A 25,209-nucleotide genomic window follows, 5' to 3' on the forward strand; every position below is an offset into this window, starting at 1 on the left:
ACTCTTATTACTTAAAAGAATGTTCAACATTTTAGGGTTTAAGAAGAGAGAACAATTTGCATTCACTCTACCCCTACTCCTCCACATTTTAATGTACTGCTTGCATTCTAAAACGCTAGCCCACCCTACCAGTGGTTCTCGGCTGGGGACTGTTTCCTTCCCCGACCCCAGACACTTGACAGTATCTAGAGGCACATTTTTGGTTGTCATCACTGGGGGAGATGCTACTGGCATCTAGTGGTAGAGGCCAGAGATGCTGCTAAACAGCCTATAGTGCACACGACAGCCTTGGCCCAAACTGTCAGTAATGCTGAGGTTGTCTGTATTGTCCATTAAAACCGGGCAGAATTACATCCACTTTGTTTGTGGCCACCCTGCACTATCCCTGTGTCTAAAACACTTAATGGGCACATGAATTACCTGAGGCTTTGTGAAAGCCCTATACCACCTCTTGGCCTTGTTTCAGACAAAGAATTGGTGAAATATAATCACCACAGTTAAAAAGGGGGGGGTGGAGAATCCTTTTTCTGTCTTCCACTAATTAGGTCAATTATAAATGTTCCAGTGTATTTATAACTTAATTATGCCAAAGTGGTTTTTGCTCGCTTCATTATAGAAAAGCTGTGTTTGGAAAGAAAGCGTGTGTGGAGAGGAGTTAAATGTACTGAATCATGCTTTCATATATTGTCTTAAAAAAAATAACAAAACCTGGATTCTACTGGTTGAGGCAAAAACTCTATAGCTATTTAAAACTGACTTATTATTTAACATCCTATCATGCAGTCAGTCAGAAGAGAAACAATTTGGAGTTAGAACTCAGTTTTTGAAAATAGCACTCAAATCTTAGGTTATTTGGTATGTTAAAAGACTGATTTTGAAATCTTATCAGAAAATTAACTTCAGTGATTCCTGGAAGATGCTTCAAATCTTAGGTTATTTGGTATGTTAAAAGACTGATTTTGAAATCTTATCAGAAAATTAACTTCAGTGATTCCTGGAAGATGCTTACATTTAAAACACTGGCTTTATTCAAATACTACCCACCTGTACATTAAAAACAAGCAGATTAGAAGTAAATGTTTTATTCTTCCAACTAAATTCCAGTACTACAAGGGCAGTAAAACAATGATACACTGGGGGAAAAAAATGCAGCAATAAACACTTGTTAAAAAGACTGATAGAATAAATAAAAACTACCAAAAAAAAAAAAAAAAAGGAAATCATATAAACCCATTCTGGACAACCCCAAGAAGTCCTGGAATACAGAAATGCCCTCCTCCTCCACTATTTCACAGGAAGCACTGTAGGCTATTTGCTTAAAAATGTCCTGGAATTAACATTCTAAATTATTAATAACTGGTTACAGCTTGGTTGTAGTGCACAATTAAAATCACACTAACTTCATCTGAAGTGTCATTCTACAGTTTTATTTACACAACCGGTGAAGGGCACGTTCTTAGAATACCAGCTTTAATCCTTTTCAGACATTAATATAAGAAGCCAAATTGTAATGATACAGCAAATGAGGCCACTGGCATTAATACAAGTAGCAAAAGTCCACATCCGGGTGGCACTGACATCAGGGAAGTTTCCAAAACCGGTTGCTGCCTAAGAGTGGTTGCCACTGACGAAAGCTTGAAATAACCTGTATTCACAGGGGGGTATTGGCATTGCTGCATGTCATAATTGGGACCTCTTGCAACAACTCAACAAGGAACGAGGCAGCCCATAAATGCAGAAAACGTGATTCATGAAACATCTAAAGGGAGAGAAAAGGGAAATTAGTGCAAAGTCCAGGTCAGAATTTAAGTACATGCCGGATCCTCATCCCTAATATATTGCCCTAGGTATTAAGTAACCAGAAGTAAGCCTCAGTGAAGTTTTGCTGCCTGTTTCCTCCAAACATTTGCTCCATGATTTTCTGTTAAATTCTCTTCTTGGGTGTGAAGATAATTATAGTAAGTGTCTTCTCCTTAAAAGACTGTCTCATCTTCAGCTCAAAAATGAAATACTTACAACTAGCAGGCTGTTCTCCATATCGTCGCATTATTTGATCATGCGTAAACTTCACAAATGCATCATATTGTTCTATAAATAAAGGTACATGTGAATTACATGTTTTGAAAAAATGCCCCATTCTCTAATATATTACAGCCAGAGAAACTGAAAACTCATATATATATATATATAAAAATTCTAAGTTAGCACTTAATCAGATATATAACCTCAGTAATAGCATATCAGATGGAAAGAGCACAGAGCTTAGTCAGGAAACCTACATTAGTTCATATCACACAACATCATGTATAGGCTGGGTAGGGCTTAATGTATTAAAAATAAAAGTCTTGAAATAAAAAGAGATCTTTCTCTGAAAGTTTATTGTAAGTGGTCTATGAATGGCAACTTACTGCAGTGACAAAGTAGGACAACAAAAGCATAACAAAATATATGATATGTCCAAAAATATTACCCGTAACCTAATCAGATGCCACAGAAAAAGATGTTATGTAACTAAGCAAATTCTCTCATGTCTATTAGCATCCTGATTTAACAAGAAGCTTACAATATCAATATCCAGCAAAATCTATGGCTTAAAAATCGGGGGGAGGGGGACTGATTAAGTTACCATCCATAGTAAGTTTTATTTATTGCACTTAAATTATCAAATTTTATGGGGAAAAAATTATGTACACAGTGCCACCTAGATTAGTTCATGTGTCCAGACTGGTGGTGAAGTTATCGTGAACAAGACAAAGTCAAAAAACCCACAACCAAATTGAGGTAAACAAAGTCAAGCACAGGGTGTATCAAAAGAAAAATCCAGGTCCCTAATACTGCTGCTGATCTACATGGCTAACAAATGCTATTAAAGGTCACTAAGGAAATTCTCAACTTCTCAGAAAATACCCTACACCAGTGTATAGAAAGAGAAATCTAACTGACATGAAGTGTACATGGGAAAGAATGCATTTCTTAGCTTGGGTTTCTGACTCTAGAACTCATCTCGTACCTGCAAGTTTTGTGTTCAATATTTCTTCATACTCTTCTCGAACTTTCTCTTCACGTTCTTTCAATAAACGCTCACAGATCATCCCAACCTGCCGTAGAGTGAATAAGGGCTGTTCTTTTTTTAATGGTGAGGATGCTGCTGATGGAGTCCCTATGCACAACATGAACAACAACAAAACACCAGATTTAGAGCTATCACAGAAAGCATCATCTAACTGATGTTTTATCTGAATCTTTTCAACGCTCATATAAAAGCATTTTCTGTATCAGTTTTTAGCACAGTATTTCCCAAGTAGTCTTAAAACAGGTTTAATCCTATCAGCTTATGATTTTGGGAAAACACAGCAAGATGCAGGCAATCATACAGGGGGAAAAGTCTGAAGGTGAGTGGAGAGAACAAGATACAAACAAAACTTAACAGAAGTTTTATTTTTAAATTAATGATACTAGCTAGGACAGACTCTGTAAAAAGAAATACTGAGAACATAGTCCTAATATTCAGCGTTAAATTTTATGGTTCAGCCTCCTTAAAGATTATGTAATAGCCACTTAGTGATACGTAATACATGATATAAAAGATTTCTTTAGAATGCGTGTTACTTAAGGCACTTTGATTTCCCAAAAACATCATTCTGTTCTTGAAAATAACATCTGAAATTTATCTTTCTGAGAACTCAGGATTATGATGCCATCCATGATAACACTGCTGCATCCTATAACAGATTTGCTATCAATTGTTTGTCCAGCTCTGTTCATCTATCTGCTCCAGTTCCTTTTTTTACTTGCTCCTTGTAACCTCATGCAGTGCATGGCTGGGACCAGTTAACTAATGTTTGAACTGTGTCTATCGACAAGCCGTAACTGTATTCTGCTAGGTAAGAATAAAGTATACCAATGTTAGCCCACAGCTACTGAACTAAGGCTGTCTTTATTTACTTTCAAATTTGCTTTGTTAGCTGCCAGTTAACTGAGGTTGTACAAAGTAAACTGACAAATGATGATGAGCTTGCCTTCCTGCTGATACGGTCTCTACCCTCACCCCCCTTCCCAAGTTTCACTTCCTATACTTGGCCCTCCAAATCAGCAGTACTGCAGAATTTAGTTTTGAACAATTTCACATTTCCTAATTTTATCTGACTGGTTTATAGCCTTTGAAATGTTTTGTTATCCTGCCCAGTTTTCCTATCCCTGTTGGGAGGGGAGGGGAAGGCAGGCAGGCAACTACTGTCACGAGAACTGTTTAGCTGAGAACTTTACTGAAGGCAAGAGCCACTTTTGATGGCTCTTCTTCAGTAAGAAGTTTTACTTCACTTCAAATAGCCCTCTTTTTTATACCTTAAGGAAAAAAAAATATGTATTTACAAACTATTCTCTCCAACCAAAGGTAGGTAAAAACAGATACAGGATCAAAATAATCCACACTTAGGAATCTATCCTAAAAGACAAGTGTGTGAGTATATGCTCAGGGATATTTTTGTAAATAATGTAATAGCAGAAATTCTGAGACTATCATTAATAATTAAATGATTCTGGGAAATCCATAAAATGGCATAGTATTCAGCCATGCAAGGTGCATCTATACCTAATAGAGAAGCATGTGGCTATATATATGTATATGTTTTTAATGGAGGCTACAAATCATAGCACTTATGGGGACATCCACTTAGGGGATATAATATACAGGTGGTTGTCTTTGAGTCACGGGAATCCAGGTGGCGACTACTTATTTCGTATCCTATTTTTAAAAGATCGGCATTACTTGTATGTTTTTTAAAAATCAAGGGGAGAAACAGGAGCTTGAATGACTAAAGGCAACTTGGATTACTTTTCCCGTGCTAGGAAACATTTCCTTTCACCTATTAAGTTTATCATTACCTGGTGAAGCTGGTCCGCTGAGGAGAAATGCATGTGGCTGTGCATCAGAAGTACAACATGGATCTGTCTGTTGGAAACTAGTTTCTAAATGTCTTCTCTTCTGCATACGCTTATACTCTTGCTTTATGTTGTACAGAATTTGTTCTAAAAGAAAAAAGTCAAAATTTGGCAAGATAAAACTTTCAAGTTAAAAAACAAAATTAGGTTGGGTTTCCAACAATTATTTAGTAGAACCAATCTACCAAAAATACTCTCTTCAAATAGCTAGAAAACGTACGTCTGGGAGGAGTTGGTTTCAGCACAGTGGGGACACTGATTCAGAAATAGCACATACACACCACCTGGAATTCAGCTACTCCACAATACCATTCTTTCTGAGCGCTGATTAGCACAAACTAAGTTTTTCATTCAACATAAAGATAAGGAAGGGAGTCTGTGAACTGAAACACATTTTTTACTCAGATTCTTAAGAGTACCCAATTCAAAGGTCATTTATTCATCACACACGAAACTATTTAACAGGCTTTTCCCAAGACCATAAATAATTAGAAGCAGGGAGAACTATGTAAATACGTGCACATACCAGTGAGAGATGACAGTAGTAGGTCAGCAATAATGACAGAGTAGATGCAAAGTAAAAAATCATCATACATTAAATGGCCGTGGCCATTAATAGTAAGCTCAACAGAACCTATGAATATAACAGCATTAACAGCAAAGTGTTCTGAATCTTGAGGGTAAAAACCCATGTAATGTGACTGGTATGTAACAGATAGTAAGTTTAAGAATCACTATACCACAGTCCCATTATTTTCAACCACAACCATCGAAATATATCAAACTATCCAACATACCGTTTAGGCCAGTATGATCCATTTTAGAAGATTCCTAATTCAAAATAGTTACCATTTAGCCTCTTCAGAAAATCCCTTAGATTTCCACTCCCTTCCAAACAGACTTTCTCACCACTACCACAGCTCCTAAATTAATAGGTTATCCATGTGAAGCTATATCCCAAGAAGTTTATTAAGCCCAATCCAAAGCAAAATTAAACAAAAATTAAGTTAAGGTGGCAACAGGCAATAAAATGAATCATAAATATAATGGAGTATAACTTTAACAATTCTACAATGATGCAATTTAAAAATGAACTGAAACTCAACTGAAGGCTAAAGATTTATACAAGATGAACTTTGAGGGCTTTTGAGAAAGAGACTCTGAGGGGGCATCTATCAGTCTCTTAAACATTTAGATTATGCCAGTTTCATTACTATAACAAAATCAATTTTGAAAAAAGTTGTAAAGGATATATCTAGTGAAGATTCCTTTATGTAAATTTTGTGTGCAAACAAATCTGTTTTACAAATATATGAATGTGCAGTTACAAAATCAAACACTGGAATAATTAACCTCAGGATGGTTGTGTGAGCAGTCCTTTAGCCGTATTTAACATTTTTCAGAATGCTACATATATGTATATGTTTTTATAAATATATAAACGTATACATATGTTTCATTTGTTTATATTAAACATGGTCATTTTCAGCTCTTTTCATTTATTTGAAACTGTAATTTAAAAACAAAGTTACCAGTGTGAAATAAAATGGCTGTCTACTGTACAGTTAAGCACACTGATAGAGATGGGCTTCCTAAGATTTCAGAGGTGTCCAATAAAACTAGTGCAGCATCTTATACCAACCAGGTCAGGCACACATATCCTTATTTTTTAAATAACGGAACTCTTTCAGTAGCAGTATTCTAAAAAGTTTTAAAAGTAATGATGTTTGATCTCATAGCAAGCTTCACTCATTTATCATTTTTTTGTTCAAAGCTACCATCATCCTGATCAAAAGTGCCAAAGCATCCTGAAGTTTATTCACAACCAAAGACTTCAAATATGCTTGCACAAAGTAACGTGACCTTGACCTCTTTTGTGTGACTTAGTCTTTGATCACCACACAGCTGTTCTCAGATAATTCTTCCTTTTGCTTCACAAAATCAACCAAAGCACAACTAAGATGTACCAAAGAACAGCTGTAGAGAACTCTTATTTATCTGACAGTCTCAAACAAGATCTTGCCTAAGATTAAGATACAGTAAAACTTCTTAAAATGAAGCTCTGTAAATCTCCATACCATCTAATATTTAAGAGACATCATTACAAGCTAAGGAATTTTCTGGCATAATTTACAAATGAATTCACCAATTTAAAGGTACAGTTTGATGAGTTCTGACAAGTGCATACATACAGTCTTGGAACTATCACAGCCACAATAATGAATTTTTATCACCCCCAAAAGTTCTCTCATACTCCTATTCACCCCCTTTACCACCACCACTACTCATCCATCCACTGTCATTATGTAGTTTTACCTTTTCTAAAACTGCATTAAATGAATCATAAAGAATGTAGATTTTTTGTGTCTTGTTTCACTCAGAAAATGCTTTTGAGTTTCATACATGATGTTGCATCAACCAGTAATTCCTTCTTTTTTTATTAATGAGTTAGTATTCCATTGTGTATATATAGTATACACCACAATTTATTCACTTTTAGTGGACATCTAGATTATTTCCAGTGAGGGCGGCTATAACAAATATTCAAGTACAAGTCTGTGCAGGTGGACACATTTTCATTTCTCTTGAATACCCAGGAGCGGAACTAGATGGCCTGATTATATGGTAAGTATGTGGCTTTATTCTGTACAAAACTGCCAAACCATTTTCCAGAGTAACTGTACATTTTGCATTGAGACACATCTTTCTGCTGACACATCTATGCCAACACCTGATATCGTCAGTTAAAGAACTGAAGAATTTTGAATGCTACTGCCTGCCCCGTTTTTCGCATCTAATGATACAACTATGTCATCTAAGCCTCACTATGCCCTCAAATGGTCTAATACTGGCAACGTGATCAACAGTGTTATGCAGTGAATGATCCAATTTAACTTGATCAAAATCTCAGCAGCTCAAAGTAGCAAACAGCTAAGTGCAAGCCTCAAGCTCAGTTTATCTGTGCAATTTTGAAGCTGATAACCAAGAAATCTCCCAGATTCAATAATCCACAGTTCACATTTCTAGCTCAGCCTACATACTTGGCTGACTTAAGCTGCTTCCATACCAGCTGGATAAAGGCCTCCATACATCAATAAAGTACGTACGTCTTCTTGGTCTTAAGCTACTTAAATCTAGCCAGCTCTTATCAAACTAAAAAGTGACATCTTACTCCAAGTACATGTAACATCTGATATTATGCTGCCAACAAAATATACTGGTCTATTAAAGAAAGTCAAATAAAGGTTCACTAACATCAGCTGCACATTCCACTTTTAATCACACAGGCTTCATATTTGGCTTATGAAGCACAGATTAAATTTGCAGGAAATCACTTAAGAGCAAAACATGTAGTTATCTTCATGACAGTGTATACTACAAATGGTTGTGGTAGATCCCTTTTCAAAATTCTTAATAAACTACATCACCCTTTTACTATACAGTTAATCCTTGAACAATGTGTGGGCTTGGGACACAGACTCCTTTCCCACAGTCAAAATCCACGTAACTTGTAGTTGGTCTCCATATCTCAGGCACAGTTCCTCCACATCTGTGGTTCCACATCCTTGGATTTAACCAACTTTGGATCATGTAATACTATAGTATTTACTACTGAAAAAATCCACATGTAAGTGCCCCTGCGTAGTTCAAACCCACATTGTTCAAGGGTCAACTATAAAATACTACTAAGACTTCCTTGCACTGTACTAGGTTAAGTGAAAGTCAGTATTAGCAAATTTATGGCTAATGGCACTTTCATTCCCAAATCTAGTTAATACCATTGATATTGCTAATAAAATTCTTTTCCATAATAGGCAGATTATCAATGAGCCAGCACTTACTCCTTTGGAATATTTAAAACCCTAGGTAAATGTGGAAAGGCCTGGACTGAGAAATAAAGCCTGTTTTACAACTCTTAGTTGCCAATGATTACTTTAAAAACCCTGGACACAAAGAACAAGGTCAACAATATAAACAGGAAAAAGCAGTTGATGGCATAAAAAAATAACAGTTGATGATAATAAGAGAAACAGCAACAAGATGGGACTGCAGGCAAAGGGAAAAGGAATTAGAAGCAACTAAAAATGTGTTTAAAGGAGAACCACAAAATGGGGGGGGGAGGGGAGCAGGGTCCTTCTAGAGTCCATTAAGATGTCTAAAAATCTGTAATATGGGAAACTAAACTTTTGCTCCAGACCTGTATGGACTTACTGTTTTCCTCCTGACATAACTACTAGATCAAACATTAAGGTTTCATGAATACTTTTAAGTTTAGGTGTGTAAGACCCTTTTGTTATCACCTTACATGCTAATTTCTCTATGGAGTATCTTTGAAAAAAACAAGACAGATGTTCATCTAAACAGCTCAAACAAGAGGATTAAAAATAAATCCTGAAAATCTGTCAGTTCTAGGGAAGAACACAAATTAAATGGAAGACCTGTACACAATTAAGTATAGAAAACCCGCAGTAGCTATTAAGACCTAAAACTGAAACTGTTCCAAATAAAATAACAGACCAAATCTAGAGCTCTGAACTACATACTAGACACTGCCATGTCTACTTTATAAATTAAAATGCACACAATTAATTGTTGCTCTGGAGACCCATCACTGTAATTCAACTATTCTGCCAGACCTTCTGATCAGAAACTAAAATAATTCTATGGACTCCTTGAGGGAACCTTAAGGACAATGTTCGTATCCAGCCAAGAGATATCTAACTAAAAAGAATGAGGTGATGCCATTTTAAATTTACTTTAAAATTACTGCTATGTCAAAGGAACTTGGAATCAAATTTTAACCCAAGATTGTCCAGTTATGTCCACAGCTTTAACTTCTATTTGGATTAGCATGAATCCTAATAACCATAAGATAGCTGCACACACGTCTAAACACGAGAGTACTGGCTACAGTACTTTAAAAGCAACTGGCTAGATTCTAAATTTATGTTATATAATATTTTACTGTATAGTAGGCATTCATTTATCTCCTACAAGAGGAAGAATAATCGCTACAGCCCAGATTCTGTTATTTCACTGGTGCTGTAATAGCCAATGATTACTTATTTGAAATAAATGTTTCAACTTGTTAAAACCCTTCAGGTCTAAGCTACAAATCAACTGCAATAATGCAAGGAGTCCAAACCAAGAATGCTGAAATCAGCAGGTGGCTCCTCCCTGATATCCAAAAGTTTCATACATCTATTTTATATTACACTAGATTCTAAAGGGATATATGTAAACCATGTTGCTTCTGTTGTTTACTTCTTTACTATCTGCCAGTATCTTCTCAAATAGCTTATAAGCTAGGAAAATACAAAGAAATAAGAACCAAAAAAAGCAGTAAATGGTGAAAAGAAAGGGGGAAATTAAACCATGCAAAATCTAAAACCCAATATGCAAGCTACAGAAAACATCTAATGCCAAGGCAAGGTTTGGAAGGACAGAGAGCAGACTCCTTCAAGAGGGCTGTAAGGCAGCACAATCAAGCTAAAGATCAAATCTGTCTCTTGTAACAACTTATTAGGGCACCCGAAAAACACATACACACAAAAATACTGATACAGCATACCTGGAAACCAGGGGTTGCACACTGATGATTCATGGGCTAAATGGAGCCCAAAGGCATGTCTGGCCTGAATATTTTCCTTTCAAAAACAAGTGTGAATTTGTGGCCAACATTTAAAAGTTGGGTGATTTTACATTAAAAGATTTCTGGCTACTTATGGTGGGGAGTGGTGAGGGGGGAGTTGGACCATGTGGCAAAATTCAGCTGAAGAGTGGCTGCTGCCTTTTGGGCTTAAATTCTCAAGTACTTCTAAAACTTTAATGCACGCACAAATCACCTGGGGATTTTGTTAAAATGCAGACCAAAAGGGATGGAGCCTGAGATTAAGCATTTCAAATGAATTTCCAGGTGATGTAGCAAGTCAGGACCAGGATCGGAATTTACAAGTCCCCACCTAATTTACTTCACTCATTTTTTACTACTTGCCTGGAACTATGGCCATTTAAGTTTCTATCCTCTGCTTAAAATAATAACTCCTCTACTTTGGCAATTAAAAAGAAAAGTGGTTGGTGTATTTATTATTGGACATGCCGGGAATAAAGGGGAAGAGAAGGAAAGCAGTTAACAGCAGAGATTATTGCAAGTACAAAAATACTCAAGGTGATCTAAATCATTTTGCCACCCTCACCTACATGGCTTTTGTATTTCTAAGTGAGACATCCCTGGCAGGAAAATATTCTGCAAATCAATTTAAATTTGATTGGACCTACTCAGGGAGATTCATTACGTGACAGTAGCACATAGATTGATTCATTTATATGAATTTTATGTTCATTATTGATTGATAGTGAACAAACACATTTGCTTTTCAATTTTGTCTGCTTTAAAAGAGCAATTAAGTTAAGACTCTTTCTCACACCAGAAGGCACTGACTGGAAACCTACAGACATCTTTGGTTTATCTCATATATTTTGTAAATTCATTGTGAATACTGAAAAAGTTAATGATTTCACAAAAATACTGACTTCTGGGGAGAAGAAAGGTTACTGGAAGGATATGACAATAAAAAATACAAATTTCTCATGGCCAGAACTGAGAGGAATGGTCTGAACTAAAGATGTAACTTAGAAAGTCCACCTGTAAGTGAAAAGGGATGTCAGGAGCATGCAGATAGGATTGCTTTGGGGGCTATTAAGCTAGACAGGAATGGAGCTGAACTTAGAACTAAAGAACTCCTAAGTTTAATGGCCAGATAAACACAGAGCAGCTGGAGAAGTGGAAGAAAACAATGCTGTCATAGGTTTTTTTAAAAAGTATTTCAACAAGAAGGGGGTGTCAGCAATGTGAATGTTGTAAGAAAGGTCAAAGAAGATGAGGACTGACTGTGTGCCATGGAAGTCACCGCTGACTTGACAAGAGCTGTCTGAGGTACAAATACTAGGAGTACATTTAGAATCGAAGAAATGGAAGCAAACAGACTATATCAAAGCTCTTTAGTTTCAAAGTGAAGGAATCTGGATGACTGCTGGAGGAAAATGAGTATGTTTTATTTACTTTATAATGGGAGGCTTGACAATATTTAAAACCAAAAGCAAAGAGCATCTGGTTGAGAGAGAAAAGTAATCACAGGATAAGGTTCCTTTGGAGAGAAGTGGGATCCTTCCCTCACTGTTAGGTTTTAATTATCTCATTTAATCTTCCTCAACCTTAATGGAAAAAAAGAGAACAGGCACAAATGTTGGTAGTGTTGGTACTGGGAAAAATGAAGCTGCTGTTTGATGCCCTCTATCTTTGTGAAGTAGAAGGCAAGGTTGGTTACTCACTGAAAAATGGCAGGATTGCTGGACAGAATAGAAAGTTCCATTTGAGGTTGCCCTATTGTAACTATTTCCAGCACTCAGGGACAGAAAATGCTCTTAATTCTCACAACATCCCTAGGAGGCAGATATGACTATTACCACGTGCATAATTTTATAGATGAGGAAATAAGGCTTGCTTCAATGTCTTCTTAAAGTGCACACAGCTGAAACACGGCAAAGCCACACCTGATCTCAGGGTCTACGTTCTTAACACCTACTACCCTCTCCAGTATTTTATTACTACACCTAGCCAATATTCTAAAAGTACCTAAAGTTAAAATAAATCACAATGAGGAGAGCTAATTTTTAAGAAACAAGATGTCAGACAGAATAGAGGGATCCACTGCCATGTTATTAATACTTCATATACTGAGATGTCAAATTCTGTAACTATTAAGGTGGTGACCAAAATGGAGCATAATTCTCATTTACCTGGAGCCCTGGAAATGCCATCACTGGCTTTAACAGAATAATTCTAAGAAATTGTCATGTTACATTCAGGTATTTACGTAAGGGATGCTTCAAGAGTCTCTAAATTGCCACCTCTTAGGATAGGCATTTTAACAACTGTAATGTTTTACTAGTGTTTCAGAAGTAAGGATCATTCTAAATTGGTAGGTCAGCATTACCAAACACACAGGACTGATTACAATGCCAGCCCTCTGATAATGTACAATTTCACCCTGGGCCATGCATAAATCAGGTTCCCCTGTTCTGTCACAATTACCCAAAACCTTCTATACTTTTAACCAATTATACTGCTTAGAAAAGATTTTCTTCCAGAGAATTATATATCAGCATTAGGAACAATGCAATCTTCTGTAACAAAAGGCAAAGTTCAAGGAAAGTAATGTTTGAAAAGTTGGCTTTCTACAATCTTTCAAATTCCACTCCACGTTGTATTCTTCAGTTGCCACATCAGTTCAAAAGTATTACCTTTAATAAAAAAAAAAAAAAAAAAGGAAGAAAGAAAAGAAAAGAAAAGAGAAAAAAAGGGAGGAAAAAAAAAAAAGAAAATCAACTCTTCCAGGTCTCTCCCTCGAAACTCCCCACTTTAGTTTGATCTTTGGAGGGAGTTTTCTAAGAATTAACATTAATGGAAATGAAAATAAATGCTAAACCAAAGTTAAGAATGTACATCAAGATTAAAACAATTTCAGCCAATAAGCTTCCAAAGTAGTAAAAGTGTGATTTAATCAATAAACCAATTTCAATAGTCAGGCTGCCAAAGGTGAAAATAATGCTCATGTGGACAAATGTCCACAAGGAATTAAAATAGGTATACTGGTAAAGCATAAAGTTTACAGTGTTTTTATTCAAGTTTAGCTGGCTTTATGAAGTATCAGCAGTGAAAGCTCTACCAGTCCCTGAAGAGACCTTGTCTTTTCTTTGCCTATCCAGCATAGAATCTGGAAATCAAATGAGGTTCATATAAGCTTGAACAAGTGACTTCTACAGGAAGTATTTACATTTTTAAATAAGGCTGAGAAAATGGAGGTACCTGAATAGACATAGAAATTAAAAATTTAGTCAAATTCAAAAATTGTATTACTGGAAATATCACAATTTTAATAAAATCAAAATATTGCAAAGCACTAATACATTTCAGGATGATCTGCCTATTTGCATTTGTGACAGACAAAAATTAATGACTTACATTTTTAAAGGGATGAAGAAAAGTTTCTCCAAGACAAAACTGCAAGCATATTATGAGCTGTTTTTCTAGTGCTGGAAGGATAAAAACCACTACCACTACCACTACCCAAGAAAACCTACCATCACAACAAAGATTACACAATCTGGCATAAGGCAAAAATTATAATCAAAAGGCCCAAAATAAATATCAAAATCATGTAAAATCTTTTAAAATATAATCCTTCAAACCAGCAAACCTCTGAAAACAATAAAAATCCTGATAATTGGGGCTATTTCAAATACTGTAATGCACATAACCATGTTTATCATTATCATCCCAAAAGATGAGGGAATACTGAGAAGTATATATACTTCAAACACCTCAAAAAAGTATTGTTCAAAGTCTTAAACTAAATAAATCCTGTATTTCTTGTACTACTCATTTGTTTGAATCATAATTAAAAAAACATGTTGTCATATATTGTGGCTTTATTGTTACAAAAGAGTCTCAAAAGAAAAACTGGTATAGAAGGAGTGGAACTGAAATTACATTTTTTCCCTTAAACTTCCTAAGTTTCTAAGAATCTTGGAAGACGTCAAGGCTTGATTAACTCAAGAAATACATTCAATAAATATTTTAAAACGTTATGGTAGGTAAGACATTAACTAAGAGGTAAGGTATGGCAGATAAGAATACTTTTGGGGTTATTTTCGAACAGTATAAGTCCCATATGTCCTACCTCACAAAATCCAGGGGGCGTTTCTTTTAACTAACAGTCTTTGCTCCCAGACTGCTACTAAAGGATCACATTTCGCAGGTGTGTTTATAAAGTTGAGAATTACTGGTAAGCTGAGTTCTAGAACACTTATATTCAGCAGTAAAACTGAGGATGAATCTCTTAAATTTATTTGTGAAGACCTCTTTACCATCGCAGATGTCAGACTGGTTCATATAAGCTGGAACAAGTATTCCACCCTGCATACTTTTCTGAAAGTAGGCAGTCTTCTCAAAAGCAAGAAATACTGTGGTTTCACATATGCATAGAGAACATTCTGTGAGTCAACAGTACTTGTACAGTGTTAATGCAAAGACCACAAAGACCATAAACTGATGATTAAATCAGTTATGGGTATTTGAAAATGCCCAAACCCAATACCATTCATTATCTAGTTTCATGGACCAACTATCCAAGAGGTTCAAACTTAACCCATGCTATCATTATGCATCCCTCTTCAAGTGGAAAGAAAATCAAGTTTCTTTTCAAAGAGGAAAAATACACAAAACTGGGCCCTTCCAATTACTCCCTTATTCTCAACCTTTCAAAACAAAAGCGTTTCTATCACTGTGTCATCCTAGGTCTGTCTAAACACTTGGGAAAGATGTATCTGGGTAATATAATACACAGTATATGCTTTTTTCTATAAAGCCATTCAAGAACTGAAGAAATTTATTATTCTTCTTTACATCTCAGATTCTGTCTTTGTGGCAACTATGGTAGCTAGGAGCATTTTCACCTAAAGAAGAACTAATAAATCTCTCCTCTGAACTACCCATGTTTACCCTATGTGTTTCTGTGCTCAAGATAAGTATAATTTTTCTACTTTCAAAACAAAATAGCTCAATAATGAATACAACTGCACCCCGCTTTTAATGGCTATAAACTTACAGGACTCTTAAATGCATAATTCACAGAACTATGAAATAACTGCAGCTACATACGCATTCCTAAATAAAATATCAGGTTTAAAATCCAAAGTACAAAAGACCATTAAAAACAGTTTATTTGCCAAATCCACTGAGAAACTAGAAGCAACTTAACAGCTGTCTAAATAACCACAAAGTATTAAAAACACTTCTGGCTCAATATAAATGACATCTGAAGGGAAATGCTGTCTCCTCCAACAGATATCTCATTTGTTTGCCTAGAACCATTTATACTTCATTTAAGCCAGCTGGTGTCTCCATTTGCAGGCATGCATCAATGTCTACAGAACAATCTAAGTTCCTGTAAACCCTTCCCCATTCACAAGCTGCAATTTCCATTCTTAATGGCAAGCTTCCAGCAAATACAATGAGTTTTTACAAAGGAATTTAACTCTTCATCCAACTCAGTTCCTAAGGCAGGCTAGAGCAATGGAAACAAGTCAAAAAAATGTATAAAAATACCTATCAAACTCACAAACAGGTTCGAGTCCATAGAAGGATTTTTTTCATCCAGCCATTCATTCATTCACTATACAATCATGAAAAACAATGTGTTGGATTTGACACTCTTGTAATGTTGGATAATATTTTGGTTTTATTAAAATAATTTTGTTCTTGGGCATGTGATGACAATCTTTTGGCTAAATTATAGTATTCAGAGAGGTTTCAAAAGCCAATTGAGAAGAATAGAACACTTTGAATCTGTTTTCAACTAACTTACCAACTGGATGAGTACTGATAAAGCTATTAGAGGCATTCATTTTCCCAACCACAACCAATGGTTCCCCTCTCCCCACACCTCCAGTTATTCACTTTTCCTTTTCCAAATCCAGGGATTATTACAAACCTCACTGCTAACATCTTAGACCAGCGGTGGACGAACTTGTTCTGAAAAGGACCAGACAGTAAATATCTGAGCTTTGGGAAAATAAAGGCTCTTGTCAATTACTCAACGCTACTGCTGTAGCCTGTAAGAGACATGGACAATACTTTAAAAAAAAAAAAAAAAAAAAGAGCATGGCTGTGTTTCAATAAAACTTTATCTGCCAGCTCTCCTTTTTCCTGGTATTAGTTGCAATAGTTTGAAAAACATTGAAATAAGTCATCAAGTCAAACTTTGGAATAATCTTCATGGAATGACTTAAAAACAAACTAGGGTTTAAAACTGATGCCCAAGTTCCCAAAACTACTAGTAAAGCTGCAACATGACTTAAGCTACATATCAGAAGACACTATTTACATATTTAGAGAAGAACAATGATAAAATATTGGTAAATTATACACAAGCTCTGAAAAAAATTCACTTTCGGACTCTAGTTCTAAATTGTTTAAATTATATTTGATCTCACAGAAGTGAAAATGAAGCGCTTCCAGAGTCCTGGTGAGTTTAAGTCATTTTCCATTTCCAAACTCAGCTACTTATTTCTGCTAAGGATATATGGGTATTCACTCTTGTAAAGTTTAAGAATTAACACTTTTAAAATAGGAATCTAAAAATTAGGTACTTTGGAAAATTATTCCCAAGTTTGATGACATGAAAACTGGGAAGCTCTTTTGATACCTGCACAGCACTGCAGCTCCCATTATGACACCATCATTACAAAAACCACACAGGAGCATGCCCAAAACTGGACATGTAAACACAAGGCTATATTAAACTAGATGTAGAATGTCATTCAAAATTATAGTTAAAAAAGTAAATTTTAGCTATCCAAAACTTTAACAATAACTACTCTTCTCAAGTCAACTTTTTATGTTAATATTAAAATTCGCTGAAATAGCTAAAAAACTTTTTTGCAGGCTCAATAAATGTCAATTAGGGTGTGATTTTAAAGTTCAGGATATGACTAAACTTCAGGTAGACGTCAAAAACACCTTGAAGAAGAGAAGACACAGCAATATTTTGGAAAATGTGAATTCGAATCAGTAGGCTTAAACAATTCCAAGTGATTCCAGTTGTTTTACTATTATAGTCCACTTGACTGAAATTTAAGATAATATGGAGCCAATTGCATTAGCCAGTGCTACGACTCTATCAATGAAATGACAAATTTGCAAAGGATCACAATTCTTTCTGAATTAATTCCCTTTAAAACTGAGGACAAATACAGCCCCTAGGTGACTTACCTTATATACTCAAGACTATTTTAGCAAGGAGATATACTTTAACTCCCAAATCTAAAACTGTATTAATTAACCCGCCTCGAATAAAATTTACTTGCTGGTTAGCTAGAGCTATTTTTAAGTGGCCTTATTAGTTGTTAAGTACAGATTCCATGGTATCATTTCAATTTTCAATGATACCATTTCACTAAAAAGACAAACTCTAAAAATAATGTTAATCACTGGGAGCTCATTCTTGACACTGTTTCAACAGCAAAAAATGGTAGCCTAGGCATCTGGGGGTTTCCCCATATATCTGGAGAAAGGATATTAAAATCTGACCTGAAAAAACAAAACTAAGTCAATTCCAAATGGAAGTTACAAAATAGAGGTAAATACTGCCCACATATTTTTTAAGCAAACGATAGAGAAACAAATGTTTCTCTATCAAATCAAGCAATGAAAAAAGGCTTTGTCTACGGATCATACTATTACCAAAGGCAACACACGAAACCTTTCCATGCTACACACACAAAAACATTTACACTACCAATCCATAAAAGCCTATCCTAAGACTATGCCAAGGGGACACAAGGATTCTCAAAGTACAGGAAAAACTGGACATACACATGCAGTACTAAGCAGCCAAAAGGTAATTCCCCATACATAGCCACTTTCAGGAAATGTTTCAAGATGAAAAGCAAAAATAGTCTGAAGTCCCTTGGAATCTTGGGTTGATTTCTTTATTATTCTCAAGGCCGAGGCTTGTTCTCCCAACCTACTTCGCCGAGCTGAAATAAAGCACTTTCAACTAAAAGCAACTACTCAGTCCCGAATTTCAATACAATTCGCTTTTCATTAAACGTTCATTTCTCAAGGTCTAGACGTATAGTGTGATCATATTACAGTAATCGGGAAGAGAATTTTCTTTGTTGTTGACCCTGCTAGGGAAACAGGTCTTGACTCAGCCAAAGTGGCGTTCTTGTGGGTGATTAATGACAGGCCTAGATCTCGCTTCAGTGACATCCCTCCCCACCCCACCCCCTCTGTACTAAAATCAGCCATGTCTGAACTGGAGGAGGGGCTGCTGCCTTGCCTCCAACCACCCAGCCCCAGAGTTAGTAGCTGCCACCAATCGATTCCAGGAGACAGCCATCGAGACTCGGGTGAAATGTGTGACCCTTCTCCTGCCTAGATTTCCGTGTAGCACCCTCTCTGATCATTTCCGCTGGGGCTCTCCAGACTACGGAAACGCTCAATTCCAGTCATTCGGCCCAAAGAAAAGGCTCTTCCTCTTCCCCACAATACCTGGCAAAGCACGGCCCCTACCTACCCCATCTCTCAACTCCCCCCCATCCCACGCGCCCTCCTTGACATTGGACCATTTCTATTGTGACTCCGAGGCTGGAGGGTCTCATTTAAAGGAATGTGGTCCCCTGAGGACTCTGCTAAGGTCGGGGAGGAGTCCGGGAACCCCCAACCCCGCGGCCGCATCCCGCGCCCCCCGACCTCTCGCCCATCCGGCGGCAGCCGGGCCGAGTCCCACCTGTGGTGAGGCGGGAGGAGACGTCGCCGAAGGGAGAGGGCTCCATTCGGAGATACTTCTGCGGCGAGGCGGCTGCGGCCGAGAAGGAGGCGGCGGTGGCTGCGGCCGCCGACGACGGGGAGGCGGCAGCCGAGGTGGGCGCCGACAATGGCGCACATCGCCTCCGCTTCGGGGACGCCGGGCTCAGCAGTGGGTCGAAATCCAGAGTCCTTTTCAGAGTGGCTCCGCACGCCATGGCCGGGGCCGCCGGCTCGGGTGGGGTCGGGGACGGGTGACGGGAGGGGAGGGCGAGGGAAGGGGAGGAGAGCGGGGCCGCGAAGAGAGCCTAACCGACGGGCTCAGGAGCGGCTAGGCGGGTGGCGTGGCGCCGGTGAGGAGAGGAGAGCCGCCGCCACCGCTGCCTCCGCGGCAGGGGCAGTGGTCCGCACCGGCCGGGGCGAGGGCGAAAGGGGCGGTGGCGACAGCTCACGCCGGCCGCGTCAGGGGGCTCTTCCGCCTCCTCAGGCGCGGCTCCCCCGGGAGAGGCTGCGGCCGCCCCCGCCGTCCGTTCGAGCTTTGCGCTGCGCCCGAGGCGCTCCTGCTCTGAGACCGGCTCCTTCAGAAGTCGATACCAGCCCCGGGAGGCGTGAGGCTGGAACGCGGCTCCTAATACTCCCAGGCAGGGTCAGAAGCTAGAGAGCGGCGGTCGATGCGGCGGGATTACAAGGTGGTGCTGGTGGTGGTGGTGGCGGCGGTGGTGGTGGCGGCGGCGGTGGTGGTGGCGGCGGCGGCGGTGGTGGCAGCAGGAGCTCCAACAAACACGTCCAGTCGCTTCCCCCTCCACTGTACGACTCTTCCACCCGCCGCCGGCCCCAATATGGCGTCAATAACAACGCCGCCGATTCAAATCCTGCGGCCTCAAGGCGCGTGCGCACAGGGGGGGTGGTCGCCTCGCGGATGCGTTCTGGGAGTTGTAGTTTTCCACTCTGAGGCGGAATCGCCGTGAAAAGCGGTTAGGGAGGAGTCACGAAAACTACGACTCCCGTCATTCAAGGCGCGCGAGTCAGAGTTCCGGATTGGAATTTAAATCCCCCTGCAACTGCTTGAGTGTAAAAGGAACTGAGCGAAAGAGAAAAAAGAAAAGGCTGTGAAGGGGTGGGAGAAAGGGAAGCCAACCAGTGGGGAAGGCAGGCTTAAAAAAACCTTTAAAAATTCAGGACATAGTTGTCCTGGTACCGCTCCCACAGTGATTTAACTACCGGGAAATAGAAAACTAAGCCAACCTAACAGTTCAAGACAGATTAATTTCAGTAATTAAGAGTGCCAAAAACGAAACCTGTCACATCAAGGAGCTAAGAAATAATAAGATTGTGGAACCTGTTTAGGACTGCAAGAGAGAACAACAGTTGATAGTATCAGATTACAGGAGCCTTGATTGAATTTGACGCTTTGCTTTTCCCAGGTAGCTGCTTGCATCCACTTACTAAATTCTGCAAGCCCAGCTTTACCCTGTAATGAATAGGATTTGAACGACGTACAGAACCAAATGTTTTGCTTTGGATAAAAAACGAGTGATATTAGAAATTGTACTATCCCTGTTAAGTAATTGTGTGTATCTTGTGAAAAGTAAAAAATTAAATCAAAAGACATAATGAAATATCTAGGGAGTAGATAATGGGCCCATTTTGCCAGCAGAGAAAACACATTTTTTTCTAAAAGTTGTACTACCTAAAATAAAAATCAAATACAGCATTAACAAAAAAGTGATTTATGGGAAAACTGCCATCAGTCCTTTGCCTGTGGAAGGTATCCAATACAAAACTAGTTGTCTATGTGAATGACATTATCAAATGATCTTAATTATCAAATACTGGCTTTCAATGCTTATTCATTGATGTCATTTATTCAGTAAGTAAAAGATGTTTGGATCATTTTGTCAACTATTCTTTATACTGTTTTTGGACAGTAGTTTAATATATTTATTCTTGTTTTATAGAACTTTTCGAACTCAAAGATCAACAGTGCTGATCACACTTTTTGTGCCAAGAACTAAGCTGTGCTAATTTTAACATACTGTTTGGGAAATACCTTTGGAAAAAGATCAGCATTTAATGAAACAGCAGCTTAACTGTGACACCTAATAGGTAAATTTTTACTAAATTCCAAACACTCCATGAAATCTCTGATATGGTGAAAATAACAGAATATACATATTTTATGTGAATAAGTAGGAAACTATAGGTTAACCCATGGAAAACAAGCAACAAAGCATTTATGTTCCTGGTAAACATTTTCTGAAATTAAGATAGAACCTTAAATTATAGAGCTTACATCTGAAAAGGAATGTTATGAGTTGAATTGTGTCTCCTCAAAATTCATATGTTAAAGTCCTGATCCCAAGTATCTCAGAATGTGACCGTATTTGGAAATAAGGTCATTTCAGACATAATTAGTTAAGATGAGGTCATACTGGGTCATACTGGAGTAGGGTGGGCCCCTACTCCAGTATGACTGGTATCCTTATAAAAAGGAGAAATTTGGACACAGATGCAGAAATCTAGGTGATGCATCTACAAATCAAAGAAAGCCCAAGATTGCCAGCAGCGAACAAGCAGAAGCTAGAAGGAAGGCATGGAACAGATTCTCCCTCACAGCTCTCAGAAGGAACCAACCCTGCTGACATCTTGATCTCAGAGTTCTAGTCTCCAGACTGTGAGATAATAAATTTCTATTGTTCAAGCCACCCAGTTTGTGGCACTCTGTTACAGCAGCTCCAGGAAACTAATAAAGGAGGTAGTGGTTATTTGAGTTACACTGAACTGCCTGGAAAATGAGGAAAGGGTTGTATGTAAAGGTGGCAGGGGATATCTGGCCAACTTGACAATTTAGTCATAATAACTGCCCATGCAGTCACCGCTGCACAGCATTATCTGCAAAAGGCTCTTTGTTAGGATTAAACAGTGACAAGGTGGGGCAGCCTCCCCTTCTACCAGTGACTAAGGAACATGTTCATAAGCTTAGAGGAACAAGGGAACTCTTCCCTCTTCACCTCTGTGTCTTTACTAGGGTTCTCTTCCACACTCTTAGGCCTGACTACTTTCAGACTCAACCCAGGCATTACCTCCTATAGGAAGCCTTCCCCTAACACGTCAAGGCTGAATTCATTTCCTAGACTCACAGAAAAAGAAACATCTATCTGCATAACTTCATCATTACCCTCACCACTTTGTAATACTGTAATTTTTCTGTTGATGAATTTGCCTCTCCCACCGCTGTGTTATCTCCTTGCCAATAATGGGTTACCCCATGCATTTCAACAAATACCAACTGAATGTTTTTTCAAACATTTTTTAAATCACCCTATCCTCCCAGTAGTCCACATTATACATGTCCCTTAAGATAGATACCTACTAAAATATTACAACAACCTTTTAGGGTAGAAGAAAATTGTAGAAGTTAAAAACTCTAAAAAATATTTATTTGACTAAAATTAAAAATATAATAATGCTTGAAAGCCTATAAGCATTAACATAGTTTAGAAGTGAATTTTTATTTTGTTGATCAAGAGGAAAAGAGAATTGAACACATTAATAAGTTGAATCAGGCCACATGAACCTAAATATATAGTGCAGATAATGGCTCTAGTGACCTATACAGATCAGAATTGCTCTTGTTGTGACTAAATGGCCTGTAACAAGTTTTAAAGGCTTGAAATATTTAGAATTGTTTTGTGACAATCCAGCAAGTATTTCTGATTTGTACAATCTCTGAAGTCTCTGAAGAAAACCAAACTCTTTACCAAGATGCTGGTCTCTGCTTGGTATGAGACTTCTCTAACAGCTCCCAAAATATTCCCCAGGATCTGATTCTGATGAGTCATTCTTTGACTAAAGCCAGTAAAAGTATAAATGACTACTTATGGTTACCAAAGGGGAAAGGGTGTGGGGGAAGGATAAATTAGGAGTTTGGAATTAGCAGATCTACACTACTGTATACAAAATAGATAAACAACAAGGTCCTACTGTATAGCACAGGGAACTATAGTTAATATTCTGTAGTAAACCATAATGGAAAAGAATATGAAAAAGAATGCATATATATATCTGAATCACTTTCCTATACAACAGAAACTAATACAACATTGTAATTCAACTATACTTCAATTAAATATATATATATATATATATATGTATGTATGTCACTGGATGACACAAAATGTCATCATCTTGAGCCTGAAGATCCTCTTTGTATCATAAATCATTTTCAAACAATTTTTCTGACGTCAAATAAGTTAAATACAAATACGTAAGGTGTGGAGAGGTGTTTGCTGACTTTGCCTGTAGTGGCCGGTTCAGCATTAGGAAAAGCAGCTCTAATTTAGGAGTCACTTCAGATCTATATTCAGAGCAAGCATTGCCGAGGGCAAAAAAAAAAAAAAAAAAAGTTTAATCATCGTGTAAATGAGTGCAGTAGGGAAGAAGAGACATTGTAATTCCTTCCACATAACATCTTGCAGGCTGGCCGAAGTCTCTTTTAAGCACCATATTTGGAATACTACATACTAAATTTTCCATTGTAGGTACGATGCTGGCTAATTTTAACTTTGGTTTCATTGTTTTGGTTGTGGTCATTATTTTGAGTTGACTGGATAGACCATAGAGTCATCAAAACCATATATCTGTGACTGATTGCAAGAGATCATCTAGTCTCGTCCCTAGCCTCCAAGGCATGACTACCTGTGAACTACTCAAGCCAAATCAGTATCTACCTGACTCCTCCTAAAGATTTTCAGGAACAGCATCCAAAACTCCGTTGTGTAGGCAACTGCAAATTCTCATACCTAGCTTCCCATCAAGAGGTTGATTTCTACTTGTGCTCTATAAAAAACAATGCTCTCCAGGAAATAAGCATGATTCACTTATCCTGATGGTCTTTGAGAGAAACCACAGGATGCTCTCTGGGCAGTCAAAATAAGTTTTTATGAAATCATTTTTAAAAAAGTATTTGCATACTTTTCTCAAGTATGTGCCCTCAAGGACCTGTATCCTTTTAAAACCTATTTACTCTCACTTCACAGAGCAGTCGGTCATGTTTGAGGATCTCACTTCTCAACCCAAACCAATTAGAAGAATCAAGAAGAGGGGAGAGGGAATTGAAGACACTCTGTACTGACTACAACAAGCAATACAATCATTGGATAGCAAAGAAAGTGACTGAAAAATAACTACAAAATTCTAAAAGCACAACAGCCTTGAACCACAGAATGTCAGGATAATGAGCCCAACTGCACTCGAGGCATTACTGAGTTATTACAACATCGTATAAAAATGATAGGGTTGCCAGATTTAACAACGACAACCAAAATAAGATGCCTAGTTAAATCTGAATTTCAGATGAACAAGGAATAACTTGTCCTTAGACAAGGAATAACATGCATGTCTCAAGTATTGCCTGTGTTTACCTGAAATCCAAATTTTACTGGGTGTCCTATATTTTATCTGGCAACCCTAAGTAAGACAGTGACCCCAAGTGATCAATAAAGCACACACTGTGCCTAGAAAACAGTTCAAAAACTGTGTAACTAATATTAGAAAATTTTTCATTGACTGTATTTAAGGTTAAGAAAATCAAAACTTTCAGTTGTCTGGAAAGTTAATTTATGTGAAATACTTTGAATCATGAATGTTCTATTCATTGCAGAGTGTCAGGCATAGAATAAACACTTAATAAACTGTGGATGAAGAGTGAAAAGCTTAACACACCATCTCCCCAACGGTGGGACCCCTCAAGCCCCTTGAGGGTAGCCCCTTGCGGTCATTTAGTTTTAGAGTTCCTTCACACCTTCTACCACAGAGGTCAGTTCTGTTGTCCTGCTCGAGTCCAAGCCTGATTCAGAGCTGGTGTCACTGTCCATGTCAGGCTCCCGTGCCCT

General features: G+C 37.9%; 1 protein-coding gene across 1 annotated transcript; it reads right to left on the minus strand.

The window, feature by feature from the left end:
- Positions 1-1,066: 1,066 nt before the first annotated feature.
- AKIRIN2 (akirin 2) lies at positions 1,067-20,146 on the minus strand. Its single transcript, XM_032484573.1, has 5 exons — positions 19,299-20,146; positions 4,885-5,028; positions 3,011-3,160; positions 2,017-2,088; positions 1,067-1,759 (listed from the first exon to the last, which is right to left on the minus strand). The coding sequence occupies exons 1-5, from the start codon at positions 19,531-19,533 to the stop codon at positions 1,749-1,751; spliced, it is 612 nt and encodes a 203-aa protein (XP_032340464.1). The 5' UTR covers positions 19,534-20,146; the 3' UTR covers positions 1,067-1,748.
- Positions 20,147-25,209: the final 5,063 nt, after the last annotated feature.

The sequence above is a fragment of the Camelus ferus genome, chromosome 8 (assembly GCF_009834535.1).
Source record: "Camelus ferus isolate YT-003-E chromosome 8, BCGSAC_Cfer_1.0, whole genome shotgun sequence".
Taxonomy (NCBI): Eukaryota; Metazoa; Chordata; class Mammalia; order Artiodactyla; family Camelidae; genus Camelus; species Camelus ferus.

Coding starts and splice junctions, on each gene's coding strand:
- AKIRIN2 (XM_032484573.1), bottom strand. CDS start 19,533: ATGGCGTGCGGAGCCACTCTGAAAAGGACTCTGGATTTCGACCCACTG. Junction 5,029..19,298: donor CTCCTCCCGCCTCACCACAG/GTGGGACTCGGC, acceptor TTTTTCTTTTAG/AACAAATTCTGTACAACATA. Junction 3,161..4,884: donor CAGCGGACCAGCTTCACCAG/GTAATGATAAAC, acceptor TGTTGTGCATAG/GGACTCCATCAGCAGCATCC.